General features: G+C 37.7%; 1 protein-coding gene across 1 annotated transcript in view; it reads right to left on the bottom strand.

Moving 5' to 3' along the window:
* The window catches only part of LOC140151949 (polypeptide N-acetylgalactosaminyltransferase 16-like), a 274,100-nt gene that overhangs the window by 134,320 nt on the left and 116,480 nt on the right, over positions 1-23,300 (bottom strand). The window contains 2 exon segments of the mRNA XM_072174254.1: positions 17,301-17,368; positions 22,228-22,329. Coding sequence (XP_072030355.1) covers positions 17,301-17,368; positions 22,228-22,329 — 170 coding nt within the window.

The raw sequence follows: 23,300 nt of genomic DNA, 5'->3' as shown, positions 1-23,300 counted from the left end.
TTTTAAAAATTCTGAAAAATATTATTTTCAAAATCAGGGTCAGAGAGGAAAAGCCCCAACCTAACAGAATATTGTAATTTTTAGCCCTAGCCACTTTTTTTTCTTCCTTTGAATTTTCATCATCTCGGAAGTTGAGTCTCCCATCCCATAACCATTGATTTTCTTTAAAGTTCAATTCAGTTCATCAACACTTGTGTTCTTGCAGATATTGGTTAAAATATTGCAAAAAAGTATTCAAACACACAAATAAGGAAATGGCAAAGGAACAGAAAGAAATATATTAAGGGGAAAAAAGTTGATATCATATTTGTATAAGTTCATTCCATGCTCTCCAATGCATGTTATTATTATTAATTAAGAAGTTTAAGGAAAAGAGGAACAACAAGAAGTTTAAAGCACTCTGATGTACATGTGCACGCAGTTCTTTTGATATTTTGGTTATATTATTTTGTGTCATGTCTGGTAAATTTTGAGTAAAAAGGCCCTCCTCACACAGAGAGGCCTAATCAGCAAAGGAGGGGGAGCAGCTTTGTCAACTTTTCAGAATTGCTCGGCATGAGATATTGAACATGGGTGTACAAGACACAGATTGTATGCCGACTAATATTGTAAATGATTCTTATTCACAAGGCTGCACAAGAATCAAAAAAGTATATGTGTGATGAAACTCATGCTGAATAGCTCTGAATACATTGGAGTTGGCAACCCTGGGGAGGATACTCCTCTGTAAAAATGTATGTCTTCTGGTGAACTTTGGATGGAATTAACAGAATTTGATGTCAATCAACCCCTTTTGGACTACCAACACAAATTGTCCTCTCAGGAGAACCCTCCCTCTTGAACCTCTAAAAAAGGTTCTTTAATTTGGAAAACCCTTCTGTGTCACATTTTTGGGGCCATTTTCGAGGATTTTGGAACCATTTTTGGTTCTTTAGAGAACCTCTAAGAGTTCTCCTGAGAGGACAACTTTAGAACCTTTTTTAGAGTGTACCATAACCCTGAGAATGAACTATTCCTCTGTAGATTTCAAATGGAGTCACCCATTCAGGTAATCCCATTTGAATTTCACACTCCCTGTGTGGAAGATACAGGTCATGTCTTCACCTGGAATAGCCCCATCGCTGAGCTTGTTACCCGCCTGATTTCACATGTTGTTGATCATATTCAAATTGAATCTACAGGCCTTCTGCAATCTGCCTTAACCGCCCCAACTATGTTAACCAAAGTACATCTGCATATGTTTCTAAATCCCCATAATCAGATGATATCACACACAGGTGGTGAGAAAGTGTGTTGAATTCCTCATACTTAATTATTGAGTTCTTTTAACATCAGCAGTTTGTGCAGAAAGGATGAACAATTCTGGCAAACAATTTGATCATTAATTAAGCAGCCAGTCCTACTTTTTCAGTAAGCTTCAATTACATTAAGATCTGCTTCAAGAGCACCTGTTTCTGTAATTATAAGTGTTCAAAGAAAATAACAGAACATGAACAAAAGAGTGGAATAAGAATGCTGTGTAATTTATAAATTTGCTGATTTTTTTGTGCAATTTGCTATTTTTGACATTTTTCCCTGCACTATTTGATAATTTTCTCATTAAAAAAAGACAAAACCAACATCACTTCAATCATGTTGTGAATACCCCACTTGATTGCATTACATATCGACTGCTCAGTGCCAGAAGTGGGTAAGTGTAATAGCTGCCATGTGAATATTTGGCAATTTACATGTGTATATTGTACTCATCTCACATGGCAGCTATTACACTTACCCACTTCTGGCACTGAGCAGTCGATATGGCCACACACCAACAACAAACAACTACATTTTGTATGTGTAACAACTAGCAACTGAGGACACTGTGGACATTAAACCATTGAGTTTTACTATTATCCAACTGTGGCAAGAAACACTAGAGCTGTATTCACCCACAGTGGTATTCACCTTAGATTTAGTTTTACTCTCCAAGTGCGCACCTGACCCTACACCAGCCAATTTGGTGGCTGAAAGGCATTAATTCTCATGCTGTTCTGGGTCTAGCAACATCTTCCAGGAACCGTGGATGTCTGCAGTTATACATTCAAAATCATCCCAATATCCACACACCTACCAGTGTGCATCAGCATTTTGGCAATTACGGACCTTGTGCATTGCTATCCAAATGAGGACACCTGCATAAGATATACAATGTAGTCTGTATTTTTGATGCACAATAGAAGACGTAGGCCTATCTCTAAAATACATTTTGGCATGCGACTGCAACCAACCAGGGCCTACTGCACACCTCCGCAAACTGAGGACGGTGCTCATTTTCTGGTATGTCCATGGTTTAAATTTGAATAGTCTTGTGTATGTCCTCGTTTACAGACAAACACCGACACCCTTACCCATAAAATCCTATACCCTCATTTTCAATCTTTTTATACGAATCTTTAACCTTCAAATCCAGAAAACCTTCCACTGCATGACGTGCATGTTCTGTTTTCTTGTACCATCCCGTGTCATTTAATACCAACCAACATATCATGTTTTCCTAAATTGAAGTGTTGCGCAACTTTCCCAATAATATTACCTCAACACGCAAATGTCATTCCTCAAGCAGTTCTAGGAGTAAACTCCCGAGGATTCAAACTGATATCGTATTTTTGTAAGTTCATTCCATGCTCTCCATGTTATTATTATAAAGTTCGTCAGCAGACATTCTGAATTCACCCAAGTCACTCTAGGGATAATCTAAGTGCTCCTCTTTTACACATGGAACAAATAGGCTAATTTATGACACAACATTTTGTTCTGACAGAACACTATGAAGCCCCTGAAACCCTTGCACATTCCATAGAGGTTTGCTAATTCTTTGTTATCATTTATAATGAACATCGCAAATTGCCCTGATGTTGCAGACATTATAAGATGGTAAAATCACGTGAAGTAACATGGTATAGATCTATAAAAAATATATGGAGTGCTCTATGAGAAATACTCACACAAAGTGCCAACTTTGGCTGGCGGCTCATGATTCTACTGGGAATGTGTTTAACTTTGTTAAATGTGATGATGTCCCAACAGCAAATGTACTATGTTGTTCAAAATGGGGTGCAAAATAGGAGCAACGGTTGTCAATATTCCGACATATGCAGGATGAGAAAACTTCTTTTGTAGTTGCGTAGAAATTGCAAGCAAGCAACAAAACAAACAAGTGAGTAAAAAAGCAATTAGCAAGCAATACAAGCAAGAAAGGAAGAATTAGAAAGGAAGAAACAGTGGCGTAGCGGCAGGGGTGGGGTGGCAGAGGGGGGCAGGTGCCCTGGGCTCCACCCTAGGGTGCTGAATTGACCAATTCAGCATAGATTCTGCGCCCCTCCAAATGATGAAAGTCAAAATTTGTGTGTGCCTCGCGCTCATTTCAGCACAAAATCATTTGAAAGATTAACCAAAATTAGTGAGTGATAGGCCCTATTTGTGCAAATTGTTTCAAGAGGGGGGGTGGCATTATGCATCCTTAGCCCTGGGTGCCACAACCCCTAGCTCTGCCACTGGGAAAAAAGAAAGGAATAATTAGAAAGAAAGAAAGGAAGAATTAGAAAGGAAGAAAGAAAGGAAGAATTAGAAAGGAAGAATTAGAAAGGAAGACTTAGAAAGGAAGAATTAGGAAGGAAGAATTAGAAAAGGAGGAAGGAAGAATTTGAATGGAAGGGGGAAGGAAGCAAGACACAGAAAGAAAGAATGAATGAAGGAAGGAAGGAAAGAAGGAAAAGAAAAGAAAGAAAATGAATAAAAAAAAATAATAATAAACAACAAAACAGAGAAGCAAAGAAAGGATTGAAGCAACAAACATACACACAAATAGTTTGTTTAACAAAACAAAAATTTGCCAATACCAAGGAAATATCTTCACAGCTTGTACCATTAATCCAAACACCTTTGACAGTCCCAGCACAAATCCTTTTACATTACATCCTGCTCGCCTTGTCACTGTCGGCAACTAACCTTAAAATATTCAACATGCAGGATTTGAACGACTTATGTATGCCAGCAGCTTGAATTGCAATGTTATGCTTCAATGTTGCATAGAATGTTGCATGCAAAATTGATCAACCAGTACATCGTAAGCATGATAAAGAGAGAAACTAGTTCGCCACTTTCAAACAAACTTTGTCTACATTTAAAGATATATTACTGACTGTTCTTTAAAAAAAATACCAAACAACACAACAAACATCTTTTACGGTGAAGACCTTGTAAATCATTTCATGTTGTATTAAAAAAGATATAGAGCAATTTTCGCTTTAACTCTGTCCATGCCGGTGTTGACTGCAGACGATGAGTTTCAATTATTTATTTATTTCAAAATTTCAGAATTGTCCATTATCATGACCATATTTGGAATTAGCATGACAAAAACTTATCAATTACGTAAATGAGAAGGACAAGCTCACAATGATATACAATATCATTACTATGGAATCTTTGGGACAATTTTTTAAAATACTGCATTACATCATTTAACCAAGTTTTAAATCAATCCACTTTGGCGGAAAATTGCTGTTTTTAATTTTGCACACCTAAAAAAAACAAAGAAACAAATCCCAGTACGCATAATTTGGGTCAGTCAAGCCAATAGATCACTAACAGGTTTTTTTATTCTCTAATGCATGCTTACACAAAATTTTGTTTGTAAACAGGGTTTGAATTTGACTGTATCGCATAGCAGTATACTCCATATTTTGAAGGAACTGCTACCCAATATTGCATTTGTATAGCACTTTTATTAGTGCTGTAATCGATTGTCATAAGTATCGATAGTCGGAAAATACATAGACTTCCGACATGTCGAAACACTCAATGTCAGTATCGATACACAAACGACATGGCACACATTGCCAAAGTCATGTAAAATTGCGGATTTGCAATACCACTTTCGTTTGTTTGATGCATGATCCATGTAGTTTTAGCTGTTAGGCTTCAATACACTTGTTGTTAACTTGTTTCTGGAACTTACTGATAATAAAATTGGTAAACTCAAATCCGTGTTTCAAACTGCGTGAGTATCGATAATAGTATCGACATGTCGGATGTTTGCCTCCCGACATATCGATACCCAGAAAGCTTATCGATTACAGCACTACTTTTTATAGTGCTTTTAGTATCCTGATTATGATGAATTAGCCAAAAATTGCTACGCAAAATTTTAAAATGAATTTGAACCCTGTTTGTAAAGAACTTTTGCATAATTTAGAAGTTTGTTTCAGCAAATCCTTTTTAAAGATTAAAAGTAAAGCCATCAATAAGACCTTTGAGTATGGCAAGAAATGATGCTACCTCACTTACGATGAACTTGAGATAATAGCTTGAAAACAGTGCAAGAATTATGGTTATGTTTAGACAAGGAGACATTTCTATAGATCAACTTGTCAGTCTGTACTGTGGATGATATTCCTATAACTAAATTGCTACACACTTCCAGTATATTCAGTATGTACTGTGGATGCTATTCCTATAACTAAATTGCTACAACCCCAAATATTTTTCTTGCTCCCTCCCCTTTGAGGCAGAAACCCCCAAATTACATAAATTTATACTTTTTGCAGCAATTTTCTGCAAAATTTGTTGATTTTTCCCCCTGAAATAAACTTTGTCCCCCCAATGCCCCCCACGAAAAAATTCCCGATGCCGCCACTGGATTTTGGTTCTTCCTTCATGTAATTCTTACACCGAATTAGCCTATTGTCAAGACATCATTGAGTAATTATTTAACTTTATTCAGTAAGCTCTGTACACTCTCCCTCTCCCTCAATGAAGTCTTAGGGGTGAAGTCTTAGGGGTGTACCCTGTGGTAAATTTGTGACTATTTTTGCATTTTTCTCAAAAATAATAACACACTGGTAATAAAATTATGTATATTATTGGGGCAAGGAATCCAATTACTACACTGAAATTTCAGTGACTCAAGACAAGCGGTTCAGTATTAATATATGATAGGAAACGAGGTACATGCTAGCGGTACCTTATTTCTTATCATAAATAACAAACCACTTGTCTTGAGTCACTGAAATTCCAGTGTAATAATTGATTCCTTGCCCCTATAATATACATAACTTTGTTACCACTGTGTTATTAGTTTTGGAGAAAAATGCAAAAATAGACACAAATTTATTGAGGGGTGTAGTACCCCCTTAACTCAGTGTTGAATTAGGCTGGCTCATACTTTTAATACAATATTTATGCAATAAGTATTCAACATCATATATAAGTGATTTTTCATCACCAAATATTCATTAGAAATCAAAATCAATCGAATAATGAATACTTGTTGAATAGATATTTGATGTCGATTAGGCCTATATGGAGTATGAATCCACTTGTTTTGTCTACTGCCTCATATGCCTAGTCACATGTCTTAAGAGTCTTCAAGTGCTTAAATGAAACTCCTACGCACAGTCAATTACTTGAAAATGAAGGTAAATATTATACTGCTGTTGTTTAATGCATTTTTTTAGTTTTAGTCACAGAAAGCATCATTTACATGCAAATCCTTAACTATATGATAGATAAAATATTTAGAACAATTTTTATGTATTGCACAAGTTTATGATTTCTTACACATTTTGTATTTTTCTCCCTAGGCAATGAAAAAACCACACCCTGTTCTACGGGCAGATGGACCTTTCAAGTAGGGTCGGTCAGTTGGGCGTTTTTTTCTGGAGGCTAAAATTACCGTAAAATATCACCAAAATCTGAAAGAAAGCTGAAGATTTTTCTGCAAATTGCAAATATTTTCAGCCAAATCAATTAATTTTTGCCCAAAAACAGCTAATTTTACATGAATTTAGCAAAATTAAAAAATAATTCTCCAAAACACAAAATTCTGGGTCGGTTGGGCCCGTATAACAGAGGGTTTTTCTGTCGTCTTACCACAGTTTACACTGCTGATGTTTGTTCATAGATCAGTTTAGTATTCATCTATATACCATCACATTTACAAAATTCATTTTTAATTTGGATTCCAGAGTTGCACTGAACAAGAAAAGGGGGTGGAATGGATTGTCACTATACTATGTTATTTGTTCCTTCTAAGTAACTACCGTAGAATTCCATTCACAAGCATAATGTCTCAAAATGAGGGTTTTTTGATGAAAAAGATGAAAGGCAGGTACCCTCTACAAAAACATTACAATAGATTGGTCTTACAATTATGTTTGTGTAGCCATCTATTAGTAATATAGTTGCTCAAAGTCCAAATGTTTTTGTGTATGCCTTTCATCTCTTTCGTCAAAAAAATTAAATTAGAGGCATATGCAGATGGAATTCTATAGACTTTATCGAATACTACGTAACTCGTCCTCATTCAAATAAAATTCTGCCCTCCGTAAGGTGCCACAGGCTAATTCCCATGATAATACAATAAAACAGGTGATAATGGTTGTGGAATAGAACTAGAGACCTGACCCTCTGACACCTGAGACGAATATAACGAAATTCATCTCAGCTGACACTTAAAAGTTAGAACCAACATGTCTGACATTTCCATTGTTCCAGTGCCATAATTAATCAGACTAATCACCATAGCAATAGATGAATAAAATTTTGAATAAATCGCCCTGCACTACAACGTTCACGCGGTACCTATTCTATGTATTGAACCATAGATGTCAAAGAAATACTGATCACTTGTACCTGTAGGATTTGTATCTTTGAAAATAGCAGTATTGTATTCAATCTAGGATTGCAGATATGAGTGCAACCTGCTTGTAGTGCAGGGCGATCTATTCAAAAATTGTATTCATCTATTGCTATGGTAGTTGCGATTATTACGTCACTTCTACAGCGAGTACAGTATAACAGGTGAGAGAGCAGTGCTACAAAGCTCTTCAATATTTCTTCATTTTCTAACCTGAAATGAACCTGTATGTTGCCTTAAAGGCTGATGTTGAAGACCTCTTAACTATAGGCTAAATGATGCAATGGGATCATCCTCCCATCCTCTCCTCTAAACTTTCTATAATAAGAACACCTGACAGAGTAGTATGGTAAGACCTCAAATTTATCTCCTAACCTGACTTTCAGGTTAATTGAGGCATAAGGCTTACATTGAAGATATTGTCTGGGGCTCTACTTCAGGCTGAAGGATTACATAATCTGGTGGGATGAATTTTACATCCTTTGCTCCTAGCTATTATCCTGGGGTCCATTTCACTAAACTTTTAACCCTTCGTAACTCAGGTAGGGGAAGGTGGGGCATAACGGAACACTTAACTTTGAGGATGCTCTGTGACGTCACCATAAGTAATATGACTGTAAAAAGTATATGTTCAGTTGAAGTTTGTATTTACCTTTAATATACCAGTAACCAATATAACTTGAATCTTACAATTTTTTATAAAAATGAAGAAATATTTTCAAAAAAAAAAAATCCGTTTTGCCCCACTATCGGGCAAAGCGGAACTATGGGGCAAAAGCGGCACCCTGGGTGCAAACTTATATCAGTTGTTCCATCGGTAGGCCCTAGGCCTAGTTATATGTAGGCCTATATTCAGTTACAATATTAAGTGGGCCTACCATCTCTGTGGAGTGAGTGGTTAACTTCTTATAGGCCTAGTAGGCCTATAATATGTATGACCAATATTTGAGTAGAAAGAAATATTCAGTAGGCCTACCATCTCTGTGGAGTAAGTGGTTAACTTTTAATCATTAATTCTATCTGTAGGTCTAGTTATATGTCTATGTTTCAGCGAAGTGTTTACCATGTTCGAGTAGGCCCCTAGATAACGCCTACATTTCCTTGAGTGAAGACAACTTATGTCCAATTGGGGCAAAGCGGAACCCATCTGTGGGACAAGACGCCCGGGGCAAAACGGAACCCTGTTCCGTTATGCCCCACACCTAGGGTTCCGTTTTGCCCCAGGCCTACCCGATTTTTTAGAAATAGGTTGCATGCATAATACATCGTAGCATATAGGCCATGCACTTAATACAGCTCATAGCTAGTACCTTCGTGATTACAATATACACAATTATTTGGGAATCTGATATTAATGAAGTAAAATTTCAGCGCATTAAACATCTACATATCTTACACCAGACGGGTAGTCATTTTTTGACTCGATCTTGCTCGAATGTCAGTGGATTGTTTCAGATAAAATTTTTGTTGTAAATCCTCGTAGCCATACTTGTGTTCCTCAATATAATTTGCATAGGCGGCAGTATTGCCAAGGCCTATTTTTCCAGGTGGTTCCGTTTTGCCCCGGGGGTCCGTTATGCCCCACCTTCCCCTAACTGTTCGTAAAGTTACGAATACCCAATACTAGACGTAACTTTACAAAGTGTTCCTGTAGTAAATCCCTATTCTACGAAGGGTACCATTCGTAAGTATGTTTAGTGAAATGGAACTTACGACTCGTCGTAAGTTACAAATGATTTTGAGACTTACAAAGCTTCGTTAAGTTTAGTGAAATGGACCCCTGGTTTAATTACCATCATAAACAAGTTTGGGTGAAATCATCCATTTTTACTTAATTTCCAAGGCAAACCTGAATGGATTGAAGGCTAAAGGATACCACGAATTAGCCTACCATGGACCATAAGGATTAATCTAACATCCAAGCTTCTAGTTTACTATCCTAGCTTGCTATAAAACTAACTACACCTGGCAGAGCAGTTTGATGAGTTCTCCAAATGGGCTATTCCATTTAAAATCCACACTACCCCTGTGGAAGATTTTAGAAATTTCTTCCACAGGGGAGTATGAATTTGAAATGGAATTAGCACATTAACCAACTCTATTTGAAACACACCCTCCCTCTGTGGAAGATTCAGGTTTAATATTTCTCAGAGGGTGTATGAAATTCAAACGGAGCTGCTTAATGTGTTCATTCCATTTGAAATTCATTGTTTCCATGTGGCAGATATTTCCAAAATCTTCCACAGGGGGCGTGTGGATTTTAGATGGAATAACCCTATGGAGTTGCCTAATGTGTTCATTCCATTTGAAATTCATACTCCCTCTATGGCAGATATTTCCAAAATCTTCCACAGGGGGGAGTGTGGATTTTAGATGGAATAACCCAATTCCACTTCAATTCCCATCCTGAATTCAAGGTTGATCTGAACCTCCAGGATAAAGGTGATTTCAGTGAAGATATTTTCACCAGCGGCTGTGACATCATGATGGAGTGGGATGATCCTTCTATCCTCTTCTCCTTTAATAACTGCAAATTGACAGCTAAAAGTGTAAAACTTCCTCAGTTTATTGCTTGGTCCCAAGGCCCGTAAGTTATACAAGTGATTGTGAAGCACAATTTAGTTGTGAAGTGGCTCAGGGAGGCCACAGCCACAGCTAGCTGTAGTAATTTGCTTGTGGATAGGGTAGTGGATGGATAAATGTTCACCTGGTTTGGTCTTCAACTGGGGGAAAATGGGGGGGGGGGGGGGATCTCCAAAGGGGACATTTGCCCCCTCCCATGGCATAGCCACTGGTAATGAATGTTAAAGGAAACTTCTTCATGTCCCTTAAAGCACTAAACAGTACTATAGTTAATTTAATTTTAAATTTAACAAAGCAGTGATAAGGAAAACAATAAATTTTCAATATTAAAATCAGGGCCGTAGCAAGCGGGCGGCCGGGGATGCCATGGCCGCCCCACTTTTTGAGAAATTTGTTATGTTTTTCTTTATATCTTTATTTCAATTTGGGCATATATTTGTATTTTGGCCGCCCCACATTTGTGATGGCCGCCCACATTTTTCAACCTTTGCTACGGCCCTGATTAAAATGATATGGCAATTTCTACCCAAACTTTTAGCATCCAGACCAGTAGCTGGCCAGCAATTACCAAGACAGGATGTACTTAATAGGTTCAAATATAGAAAATGCCTGACAACACAGGATGATGGCCGGCTCCCTTGTTGTATCTAATGTTTCCTGTATCATCACAGATCTTACTATGGACCAAAATGGCCTCATCCCAATGGCATAGTTCAATGACTTCAATTAAACATTCATGATGCAAAGTTTGACCTCAAGTTGTAGAGTATGAGTTTTTGTACCCACATTTTCAAAGGTCATTCAATGAATGTACAAATGTATTGGGGGTAAATAACTGTGCCCTGATAGATGATCATGTTGTGGACCCTAGTGTCTATTATTTGACAAACCTGCCAGTCATAGCTGCACAAGCATAATAATAGAGAATATAGCCATGTCCAGATGATAGAGGAATAGCCCACCGGCCCACCGGTGACCTCGCGACCTGGTTCAATGCCGTAATGCTTACACTGTTCACTAATAGTGATAACATACTACATATTTATACATATTTGTGCAAATTTTGGTATTACATGAAAAACCGAAAGTAAGGATATCTCCCACCCCCCTGCCATCCATGTCACGTAAGCTACATTTAAAACTTGCTGTCAATTATTTCATCAATCACATTACTTTTCATAGGGCTTGGTGACCAAGGGAGTACAGACTGCAAACCAAACCTTTTAGAGCTTCTTACATCAAAAGTTTCACAAGTTTAATTCAGAGAGAAAGGTGAATGTTTCTTTCCAGGATCTGTGATGATATCCAACAAAAAGTATTGCCTGTGTTGGCAGCCCTTTTACTCTCCATGGGTCAGTAACAGAGGCGTTATGTGTATCTATGTGGTATAAATGTGTCCACCAGTGCAGCGCTAAACACTCCAGGTAGTATAGGACACTCAACATGTGACGTACGAGGCTGGCGAAATTTACAAAGCTGACAGCCCAATTCAAAATAAATGGTTAGTGCTTACAAATTGAAAAACTACATATAAAGGGGTACTTCGTTGCTCCTCAATGGTTTAGAATAACATAATTTTGCTTTAACACCACATAACACATTTTGAATTGTTTGCAAAGATTTCATGATTATGTGTTAACCCAACATCAAAAATGGCGATATCGCATCCACCACCACCAACCATAGACTGTCTATGCACCAACTGAAACACTCCTGATTTGAATGAAGCTACATCGAATGAAATGCACATTGACATCACTAACTCTCCAATAGTACAAATACTAAAGTAAATTTCTTTAAACTTCCGTGGTCCGAGCTGTGCGCCAAGCGTCTACGAGCGTACACACAGAAAAAATAAGCAATCACGCTGATTGGCTGATCAACGCACTTGACAACAAGTCGGTTGACCCATTGGTTTTCTGTTCGGCGCGTAGTAGGCGACCTTGTCACTTTTACGCGATCGCAATTCACCAGCGCGAACCCCGACCACAGAAGTTTTAAAAAAACAACTTTATATGCCATTCAAGTTGCCATTCAATAAGTAAGTTGTTGGGTGTCTAAATTAAATAACTGACTGTATATCCCTTTAAACTAAGAGCAGTTTTGCTAATATTTGTTTGGTGGAAAATAGTTCATACCCTATACCTTAAACTTATTTAGGCCCAGTCCACACTAGTATATTTTCATCATCGTGTCGTAATTACCCGATTATGACACGATTATGATACATGAATGATGAGAGCGTCCACACGGTCAGCATCTCATCATCGTGTCATAATAAATTCACGCTACGGTAATTACGAAGCCCATGAGTAAACATAAATACAACAACAAAATGCGTACACACGGGTAATTTTCATTATTAATTGCGACACGATCATGCTAGAAACCAGCCCAATGATGCAAATTTTCTTCATTCGCGAATGATGACACGATTGTAGTATGCCGACGACATTGAGAGGATATACGGTACTAATATAAAACGATTATGACACGATTGTAATTGATGAGAAAAAACACACTCGTGTGGACTGGGTCTTAGTCTCAACATGGATTTGTTAAAGTTTGGAGCTATTTTGAACAAATAGCAAATTTGATATATCAGACTGATAAAGTTAAGTTACATTTATTCTTAAATTGTTGAGTTATCACATATTACCTCACAAATGTCAAACTTTCACAGCTATAATCAAATTGGAATCAGCTTAATCGCAAGGGTTATATAGGGTAACACTTGTTCAATTCCTCATTCTTTGAATAAAATGGGCTGAAAGTTAAAGCATTTTCAACAAGTAGCAAAGGTCAGCTTGGTATAATAATATAGGGCACTATATTACAAGCAAGAAAACATGGCTTCTGGCTGGCTTCCCAATAAGCTTGGTTTGATTTTAATCTCATCAGTTCACCCATTTCACATGGGTGAAAACTGAAAACCCTGGGTGAAAATGCAAAGGTATGTCAACAATGGGTTATTCCAGAAACAAATAATCATTCACAAGTCATTTTTATGCCCAAATATTCCATGATCAACTTTAATATGCAAAATAAGTCAAATTTTGACAAGATTGACAACATATCATGTATAGGCCAATTTAAGAAAAACAAGGGGTTAAACCCACCAGAATCTATTTAACCACCATTCATTTCAGAAAAGTATATTTAATAACACATCAAAAGTCCCCAAAAAATCCCCATAGTGGAACAGTGCCTAATTTGCATGAATCCAAAATGGCCGCTTATGCAGGGGTGAAACTTCAAAGTTGGTCCAATCTTCAACTTCATTCAGAAAAAGTATAGTTTGACCAGTCTCCGACAGTAGCAGCACAAAAGGAAATGATAACAAATTCTGACCTCAATATGAAATATTAATTACAAGAAACTCTCGTTTATAACTACAAAATTACAATCAGTAACCTATACATTTATGCTGCATTAAAATTTATCATCAGTTAGGTCAGGCTAACAAATCAAGTAATGCCGATAAGCCCAGATGAGCTTGAGATAATTCAAAGTCAAATGTCTATTCTTTTGTGTATGAAAAGCTAATTATAAATCAAAAGCTATAAATATAATTGAATATGGTAGATAGAATCCAAGGTCTCATAATTCAAGCCAAGGTAATCTTCTTCTATGGATAATATAATTCATGAAGATGTGGGTGTATTCATAAGTACCGTATTGTTTGTAATAAACGCTCCCCCTCTAATAAACGCCCCCCTCCAATTTTTCTGTGAAAAATTGACAAATATGCAAACATTTCCATGCCATATCGTGTAGGTAAGCTTAAAACTTGCGTCAGTCACGATCACTAAATTGCATGGACAAAACCTATTATGACTCAACTCCCATCCATTTCATTGCCTAATTATGGTAGAATTTCACTAATTCCATGCACTTACAGGTGTAATTTTGTTGTATTTCCCACGAAAATATCATTTTCCGTAGGCGTCGCCATCATGTATAGTCGTAAATCCCTTCTTTTAACAGGAGCACCATCGGGAAATTGAACCCAATTTTTAAGCATTTTTCACTGACAATTCACTTCCAATAAATGCCCCCCTTTTGGAAAAATGCAACGCCCCCGGGGCGTTTATTACAAACAATACGGTATTTAAAATCTATGGTGTATTCAATGTCTAACTTCATGGTTCAAGACAAGTTAGTGAAGACTTTTGTTCAACTGTGTCACTGGGGGGTACTCAGTACAAATGACCATACGGGGATGTGCCGCAAATATGGTATATCAATGACCCCTTTTTCAAAGCCTATTTTGGTACATGAATGGGTCCTTTTTTCAATTTTCTAATTTTTTTTCGGAAAATAGCCCAATTTTTCCTTAATCTAGCCAAAATTGTCAAAATTTTGGGAAAATTCGTAATAAACTAAGACAATTTGGATTAAATTCAGCCGGAAATTTTGACTTTTGGTATATCAATGGGTCCAAATTTCTTGAAAAATTAGTATATTTATGGGTCCACTTTCAAATTCTCAGTGGCATGTCCCTACCAAAACCAAACTTGAGTACCCCCCTCCCCCGGGCTGTGTCATTGACTCAAATTGTTACAACATCTTATTGCATGCAGATTATATGACAGTTTGGACACCAGCTCCACAGAAATGAAAAGAATTCTGCAAGTTTTATACCTACTGATGCCAGGGACGTAGTCAGGATTTGAAAACCAGGGAGGCCAAAAATGTAAAGATATGGCCACAAAGCAGCCATCCCATTGTACCTGTGTGAAGCAGTCAGGTGTGTGAGGGGATGTACCCCCTCATTAGTTGGAAACAATTTCAAAATGAAGGCCCAATTGAAGCACATTTTACACTAACTTTGTTGGCAAAGTAGTAAGGAGAAAATCATGACTTTAACCCCAAGGTTTTTTGCTATCGGAAGGGAAAGAAGAAATGAAAAAGGAGAGAAGAGGAACAAAGAAGTTACTTGGTACCCACTCGGCCGCTCAACATTTGCCCCTTACAGACCCCTTGTGTGCCAAGCTGATGATCACAGACCTGTAGCCATGGTTGGGGTTTCACTAGACCCTCCCTCGGGTCCATGGATATCGACTGATACTGATAACATAAAAAATCAACCCATAAATGGACCCTCCCAATCTGTAGGCAATACGCCTTCCTCTTCCCAGTACTTTGTGGGAATTCACTTTTACCGATCCTGTGTCACGCGATCTTTCTATATACCACGTCCATGTTCTCACTGCATTCACGTTTGTGAAAGCGACTAAATCAACGATATTGTATCCGACTAATCAACGCAGTTTGGCAGCGCGGGGATATTTGAAGAGGCTTCCCTAGATAAATAATGTGCAAACATTTGCAAACTCAAACTGCATGCAACAATATACACAATAGGCCTAAGTCCATGAAGTCCGAGTCGAGTGGTTGTTTTTAATATTGCGCGTACCATGGGTCTATCAGACGCGTGCCAGTTGAGCTCAGTTGTTGACAAGTGTCCAATCCCGATTTTGCGTAACATCCAGCGGCATAGCTTTGTGCTACCATATTTGAATTGAAACGCGCGGGGCTTTTGTAATTGACATCGGAATCACCAGGCTTTGTTGAAAAATTATTTTGAAGGGAGATCTCAAACAGATTGGTTCAGGCGAGGAATCAGCGCTCACTGGACTTTCGCGTTCACTAATAATACGAGTATGTTTCCATATTGCTGCATGGTTCGACTGTGTGTGTAATCAGTGGCGTTGATTTGTGGATGAAGAGGAATGGGTTTTTGGCATTGAGAAAACTAAGGGGTGGGGGGTTACAGGACTTTGGCTTTTTTTTTTCATAAGGCATTATGTAATTATTTATTGTTACATGATCCAGAGATGGAACCGAACCGAGACTGTGGGTCAGTCTAGGGTTTCGCTGGCCCGGCCAGTGATTCTGTGCGTATATATGACTTAGGGTGATTGCATCATGGCATCACATAGAATCCATGCATGCACTGGATTTGCTGTGTTGGATTCTGTCTATGGCTTCAATCTATGTTGAAAAATACATTCATTAATAAAGCCCACCAAAATTGACATAATTACAAAGACTTTTTATTACCAACAACACAAAATACTGAAAATTTAATTAACAAATTTGAATTGCCTAGATTAACTTTCTATGTACACCCATGCATATCATTTACCTCTGTGTACACCTATACCTGGTGCATATTTTCATTGCCAAAACTGTGATGAATATAGCTATCACCAGATATTGACAGTAAGCATAGTAAAGAACAAATCAACTGCTCAGTGCCAGAAGTGGCTAAGTACAATAGCTGCCCTGTGAACATTTGGTAATTTACACACAGTGCATTGTACTCATCTACACATAGCAGCTACGCCTGGCAGCTATTGCACTTACCCACTTCTGGCACAGAGCCGTCAAAATGAGCTCAAGTTGGCTTTGTAACTTTTCACACCAGATTGAACTTGGCCATTCAATTCACAACAATAGCATCAGATTCCTTTCTATTGTTCTTCTGTAATGATGCAGGTATAATGCTTGTGTAACAATCAGTAACAGGTCAAAAATACAACTTTGGTAACTGCTTGTGCCTGGTCTTAGCTAGGATTTGACAAGTGCCCATATTTTCACCATAACTACCTGGCTAAAGTTTTACCCTGAAAACATAAACCAGATTGATGCCTCTTTAGGGGTTCAGTCAGTTCAAATAGAGATTACGATAGCATTCATTTGTTAGTCTGGTCTTGTTTTAAGTTCACAGAACTTCTTCAAGCATAATGGAATTTAGCATATGTCATAGTCATTAATTTTGCCTGTCCCAGGAGCAAACTGCCCATCCAGCTAATGGAAAGGTGGCTAGCTAACATCTTGTGCTTGTGGCAAACTTGTATTGTGTATACATGTTCAGATTTCAAACAGGCCCATATGCAGGATTTGTATACAGGGATGTGGATTCCCCAAATGTGGACTTCATTGGGTAGAATATAGGCTATAGAATTAAAGTATATTTTGCAGTTACACTTCTATAAAATACTGAAATATAAAGTTGACTAATACTTACGATCATCACTGAAATCATCTACTAAGATTATCTCTTCTATAAGATCTGGGGGACTTCTATTTAGTACACTGCAAAACAAGAATAGCAGAAACAACAGAATAAATTGATTAATGCAAGATAATATCAATTCCCGGGGGATCATTCCCATTGTGGCCTGTACACCATCCGCGATAATCAACTTTTCAAAAGCACCCTAAACAAGGATTTAACCTTTGGCTAAAGCGATACCCTAAACAGGTAACATCGTCTGTTTTCACACCCTAAACAGGGATTTGATTCAATTTCATACCCTAAATTTAATTTCCGCGTATTAGCAATTATTGCAATTTTGCTACCCTTTTATTCCAATTTTTCATGTTGTTGACACCCTAAACACGATGCGCGTGTAATTGTGCCTACTCACGAAAAACTACCCTTTTTACCCGTTTTTATTATCGCGGATGGTGTACAGGCCACAATGGGAGTGACCCCCCCGGGCATCAATTACATTGGATACCCTCAACTTTAAATACAACTAAAGAGTACCCTATGCATGTTACAAGGACTGTGACCAAAGTGGAGTATCGGGGGTGAGGAGGTGGGGGTTGGGGCATGTATACATTTGATATGGTATAGCCACAGACTACTACAGACCATGTATCAACATTGCAACAGTCAAAGTCCCCGTGTATTGTATAGTGTGATTTCTCGCATATTCATGAGGGCCGATTGTATACGCCTACGCGATAGAGCGTTGTGTGCTTTCGCGATTACGCGATAGACCATGAAAATATGCGGTAATTGCGTAGCAGTCTCGTCTGTCGCATTTCATGGAACAATCGGCCCTCATTATCGGATGATGCGGAGACTTGACTGGTGGTAGGCTCTCTGTAGTACTCTGTGGGTAATAGCACTTTAACTGGCCAACCTTGGGACTAGAGGATATAGACCAACAAAATGAATATAGCTGCATCAATTTGACCCATTTCTTCTTTACCAAAAAGGCTATAAATACACCTTGAAATACCTTTCTTATTCACACCTGAGCTAAACCTTGTACTTGCTTAGGCCTCAAGGTTAACGCTCTCCACCGGAGTGTCAGTGTCGACTGCAGACAACAAGTGTCAAATTCTTTTTAAAAATTCAAATATTTCAGAATTGTACATTTTCATAACCATATTTGGAATTAGCATGAAAAATGCATTAAAATGAGTACAAACAAGCCTAGAATTGGTTCCGCAGTTCTTAAGATAGCTCTTGATAATGTTGAGAAAATATTTCAAAACTTGGACTAATGTGGAAGCCTATGGGCTAGCAAGTAAAGCATTAAGAAACTTTAAGTACCATCAAACTATACAGGCACTTACCTGCCTATACCTTTCAATAATACAAAGCAATTGCCTTAAGGCTGTTTCTTATTGTGTTACCAAACATACATGTGAAAACATTTGTAAGCTTACATGGACACTATTGAAATACAGGTGTAAAATCGCCACAAGAGAAAAGGAAAAGGTGTCTGCTCTTAAACAGATGAAATTGGGAGATGAAATTGATTCCACTTTGTAATAGGCTAATAATATCATGGTTATGGTGAGTTGTTTGGCCATTGCTATCTGGGGGTTGTGTGTCCTGATTAGAGAAATGCCAACTTTCATTGAAAGTACAAATATTTAGGCCACGGAACTGTTCCAAAATTGAATTTATGTGCAATGCAATTTTGTAAGTGCAATATGAAGAGCAACTGAAATATGTATTTTTGTAGATGAAATTTGTATTGCAACAGGTGAATTTAAAGAGCAAACCAACTTATATAACAACCAGTGGCGGGAAAGAGGGGACTGAAATGTCCCCTCTTGCCCCTTTGGTTTTGAAGATAAAATTCAAACTTTGAAAAGAAATATCCAAGTCCTTAGTCCTATACCTTACATCATGTACAATCATAAAGTATGACAAACATAAAAAAGATAGTAATCATAAAATGTCCCTGGATAAAATTTCTTCAAATCATTATTGGATTTCTAAAAAGCCATAAATTTACAAAGTATTCATGGTCTATTATTAAATTTGGTGTTATTTGGTGCCTACCACTAAAATATACACAGCGACAAATGACATACACATAAATGTTCCATATCGAGGGTACTTTATCCTTCAAATTGCTCCAAATAATGAGTGTTGTCTCTATCATGTTTTATTTTGATTGCATTTAAGTACCCAATTCAATCTTTTCAAAATTCACACATCAAATCAAATTAATATTTTGTTGATATCAAGGACTCTTAACTATCTTTTTATTTGCTATTAAAAGTATTATTGTTGTGATTACCACATGTGTGGTCTGGTGATCTCAATAAGATACCATTATCATAAACATCTCAAAAAAAGGAACTAACCCCCTTAAATAATGACCATTATTCAAAAAGGGGTGATTGTATTACAAATCTGTAAAATGCGTTGGAAGCAGAATTTATTTCTGCACATTTTGACACCTCATTTGCAGCAATTGACTAAATATTGACGTCACAGCATACATTTACATCAATGTAACCCAAGATTTGAAAGTTGCAGTAAATTGTATTGATTTTGTATTCAGTGTAATGGAAGGAAATCTGTGTAATGATATCTGAGTGTCTTTGTATTGTAAAAATTTGTATGTAAGTGCAACTTTCAAATCTGGACCTCACTACATTAATTAAATTGACCGGTGTTTTATTGTTTTCTGGGCTATCGCATCAAATGAGGTGTCAAAATGCGCAGAAATAAATTCTGCTTCCAACACGTTTTACAGATTTGTAATACAATAGCCCCTTTTTGAATAATGGCCATTATTTAAGGGGGGTTAGTTACTTTTTTTGAGATGTTTAGATATTACATATGCATCTTGCAGGTGTTAATATGACAAATTATTTTCAACTCAAATTAAATTCTTGTCCCTATACCGTAAACGTTCACCTAATGGCGCTATGGGTTCCCTTGACATATAAACTGGAATTATAGACACAAACTAAAAGTGCCCTCCCATAAAAATCCCACCAGCAAATATGGGCATGTCCTTAATTCTTGTTGGGATTTTTAGAGGATGGAGCTCTCTATTTGTACATGAAATTTACCCCAAGGCAAAGGAGCCCAGGTGCGCCATTAGGCGAACGTTTACGGTATAGGCCCCAAATTACCAAAGCCTGCCAGCGGGATTGCTGCAAAATAAAGCTGGCTTCTGTTTTTCTGGTATAGGCCTATAACAATATTTACACTGAACGGAATGCTTGATTTTGATCATTTCAGCTCTGTAAGACCCCAAAAGTGCTCATTCCTCTCATTTTTCCCCCCATGGCGATTTTCAACCAAAAAGCCAGGAAAGACACTTGACTTTGGCAGTTAACAGCTTGGAAAGACCACTGAAGTAAATGCGCAATGTGACCTGGTTTTATAGACGAATCCAATTTCACACATTCTTACACCTCAATGGCAGCCATATTTGGGTCCCTGTCGGCTCCATCTCACCTAAAATGCAAAATGATGCGGCCTTGGAGGGTATTTTAAACTGCATTCTATCACCCGTGTTACACGTAGACAAAAGAATGATGACAGTTTACAACACAAAAGAATCTAACATCGAAATTTAAGCAGCTTTAATCCACCCAATTGGGCAGTCACAACACCAGTTTGGTGCTGCGGGGACCCAGTCAATGGCCGACCAAATCCTGACCATGACTTGGCTTGTTGGTTTTGTCTATACAACAACAGTGTAATTACATCATGACATCAGTTATTTCCTATTAATCTGACATGATAGAGTAAGCATGACGATGACAAACAGTTTAATTGGCAATGCTTGGATAAGAAACGTTAACAATTCGATTTTAGGGTTTCATCATAATTATACCATGGCATAATGAGGCATGCAGAATAGGACTTCCTGAACATTAACATGCATTTACTATTGTGATCTGTACATTTCAGGATGAATCGACTTCTGGAAGCTGACTTTTGATTTGATTTGATTTGTTTGGGTTTTGACAACCCTGGATAACCCCAGAAAGCCTCTATTGAAGCTTATTTCCATTGGGGTCCATTTGAATACCGGGACAGGTTGGGAACAGTCAGGGGTTAACACCCTACTCTTTTCGAAACTGGCTGCGAGATACATGTACAGGTATGGCTCTCTGCACACGGGACCGACGGCTTAACGTCCCCTCCGAAGGACGGAATACTTTCATGATTCATTTACCCAATTCTAAATGAACCATGGGGAGAGCGGAAGTCTGAATTTAATCTACAGGTCTTGCCAATCAAATTCAGACTTATTTTTCCAAGTCAATATCCCAGCAAATCGCCACCGCCGGGAATTGAACCCGGGACCACATGCACTAAAGGCAAGTACCCTAACCATTGCGCCACACTCTCCCAGGCTTTCTCTATACGATACCTACTTTTTGCTGTTTTTGCAACCCAAACAGTATACCAATTATTCACACAAAAAAAAAAATTAACCCTATTGTGCATTGGTATGGTCTCCACTGAAAAGCCACTCATCGACATAATTAATTGCTGAAAAGCTACCTAAAACCGTGGCACATCCCCGCACACCTTCAACCAGGACCCTCCCCCCTCCTCCACAAATTTCTCATGCTGTGTCCTCCAGGGTTCCCGCTAGGTCCAAATATTATGAGGTCCAGTTGGACCCCATAATCTGCAAAATTTGAAAACTAGGGGGTCCCAAACAATATTTTTGGGTCTTTAGACACAAATTATGACACGGTTACATCGGTTAACACATGTTAGTCTCAAATAATGAGGTCCAAGTAGACCCCACAATTTTCAAAATATGAAATCCCTGATGATTTTTCTGTGCTAAAAGACCCCAAAACTTGGTGTAGCGGGAAACCTGGTGTCCTCCTTTGCTGGGGTTTACAAACAAACAAAATACACATACAAATGAATTACTGACCTTGCAACTGTTCGTAATAATGTTGATCTAGCTTCATTATGGAATGTAATAATTACTGAAGTTGGTGGAAGATTCACTATATCATATGGCATACTTTGGCATCTGTAAGAAATATATACAAGAAACAAGTTAAGAAAGTTCCCATTCAATGAAATTAAATTGGTGACTATAATCTGACTTGATAATACGAGTTACATTACTGAAACGAAATCCATATCAAAATAGAATCAGTGGGGATATTGGGGGGGTCAAAGTGAATGGGGGCATGGTCTTAGCTAGAAAATTGAGGTTTGCCCATCATTTGAATAAAATTGCCTGTCTTACATTGACCATTTACCAGACTTCTAGCCCATTGGTGGTTCATAGAGTTCAAATATGTGTTGCTATGGCCTTGTTTTGTAAATCTGGTCTACTAAAAAGGTCAATAGCCTGAACATTTGCCTAAATTTATTTTTCGTAACTGCATACGCTATCCCTACAGCATCCACCATTAATACGAAAAGATCAAATTTGCAGCATCGCAAACCAAAGGGGTGTGAATCTTAGTATATTTCATTATTTTCTATGCCAAATCTTGCATTTTGAACAGCACAAGTTTAAACCCAAAGCCATTTCGATATTTAAAATTTTTTAAAACTTCGCGCAAGTTTAAACAGCATTTTTGCCGTGTAGAACAGGGATATTTACAAACTAAGGTTCTGAAGCTATTTTACACAAACCATATGACCTTTTTATGGTGAAATAGTGATCAATCACAGGACCTGGAAACCCAAATTTTCCAGGGTCTGTGGAACAATTGGTAGAATAATAAACCAACTATATTATATTTTTTTCAGAAAATTCTCTTTAATTAAGTCCCTTGAACCATTATTCATTACATTCATGGTAAGTTGGGATCTGCTTTGTAAGCTCAGGGATGCATGGTCCATCTTTCTTCATTTCAATTTTGATTTCTTTTTGACATTTTAAAATCACTAACTACCTACGTTAAGAGCCAGCACTATGATTGATTAGACGTTTAATTAGTCGCTCACATAGGACCACACCACTCCTGGGCATAACTTGATAAACGA

Source organism: Amphiura filiformis, chromosome 5 (genome assembly GCF_039555335.1).
Source record: "Amphiura filiformis chromosome 5, Afil_fr2py, whole genome shotgun sequence".
Classification (NCBI taxonomy): domain Eukaryota; kingdom Metazoa; phylum Echinodermata; class Ophiuroidea; order Amphilepidida; family Amphiuridae; genus Amphiura; species Amphiura filiformis.
Note: the sequence above shows the minus strand (reverse complement) of the source record. Positions and strands in the feature narration are given on the sequence as shown.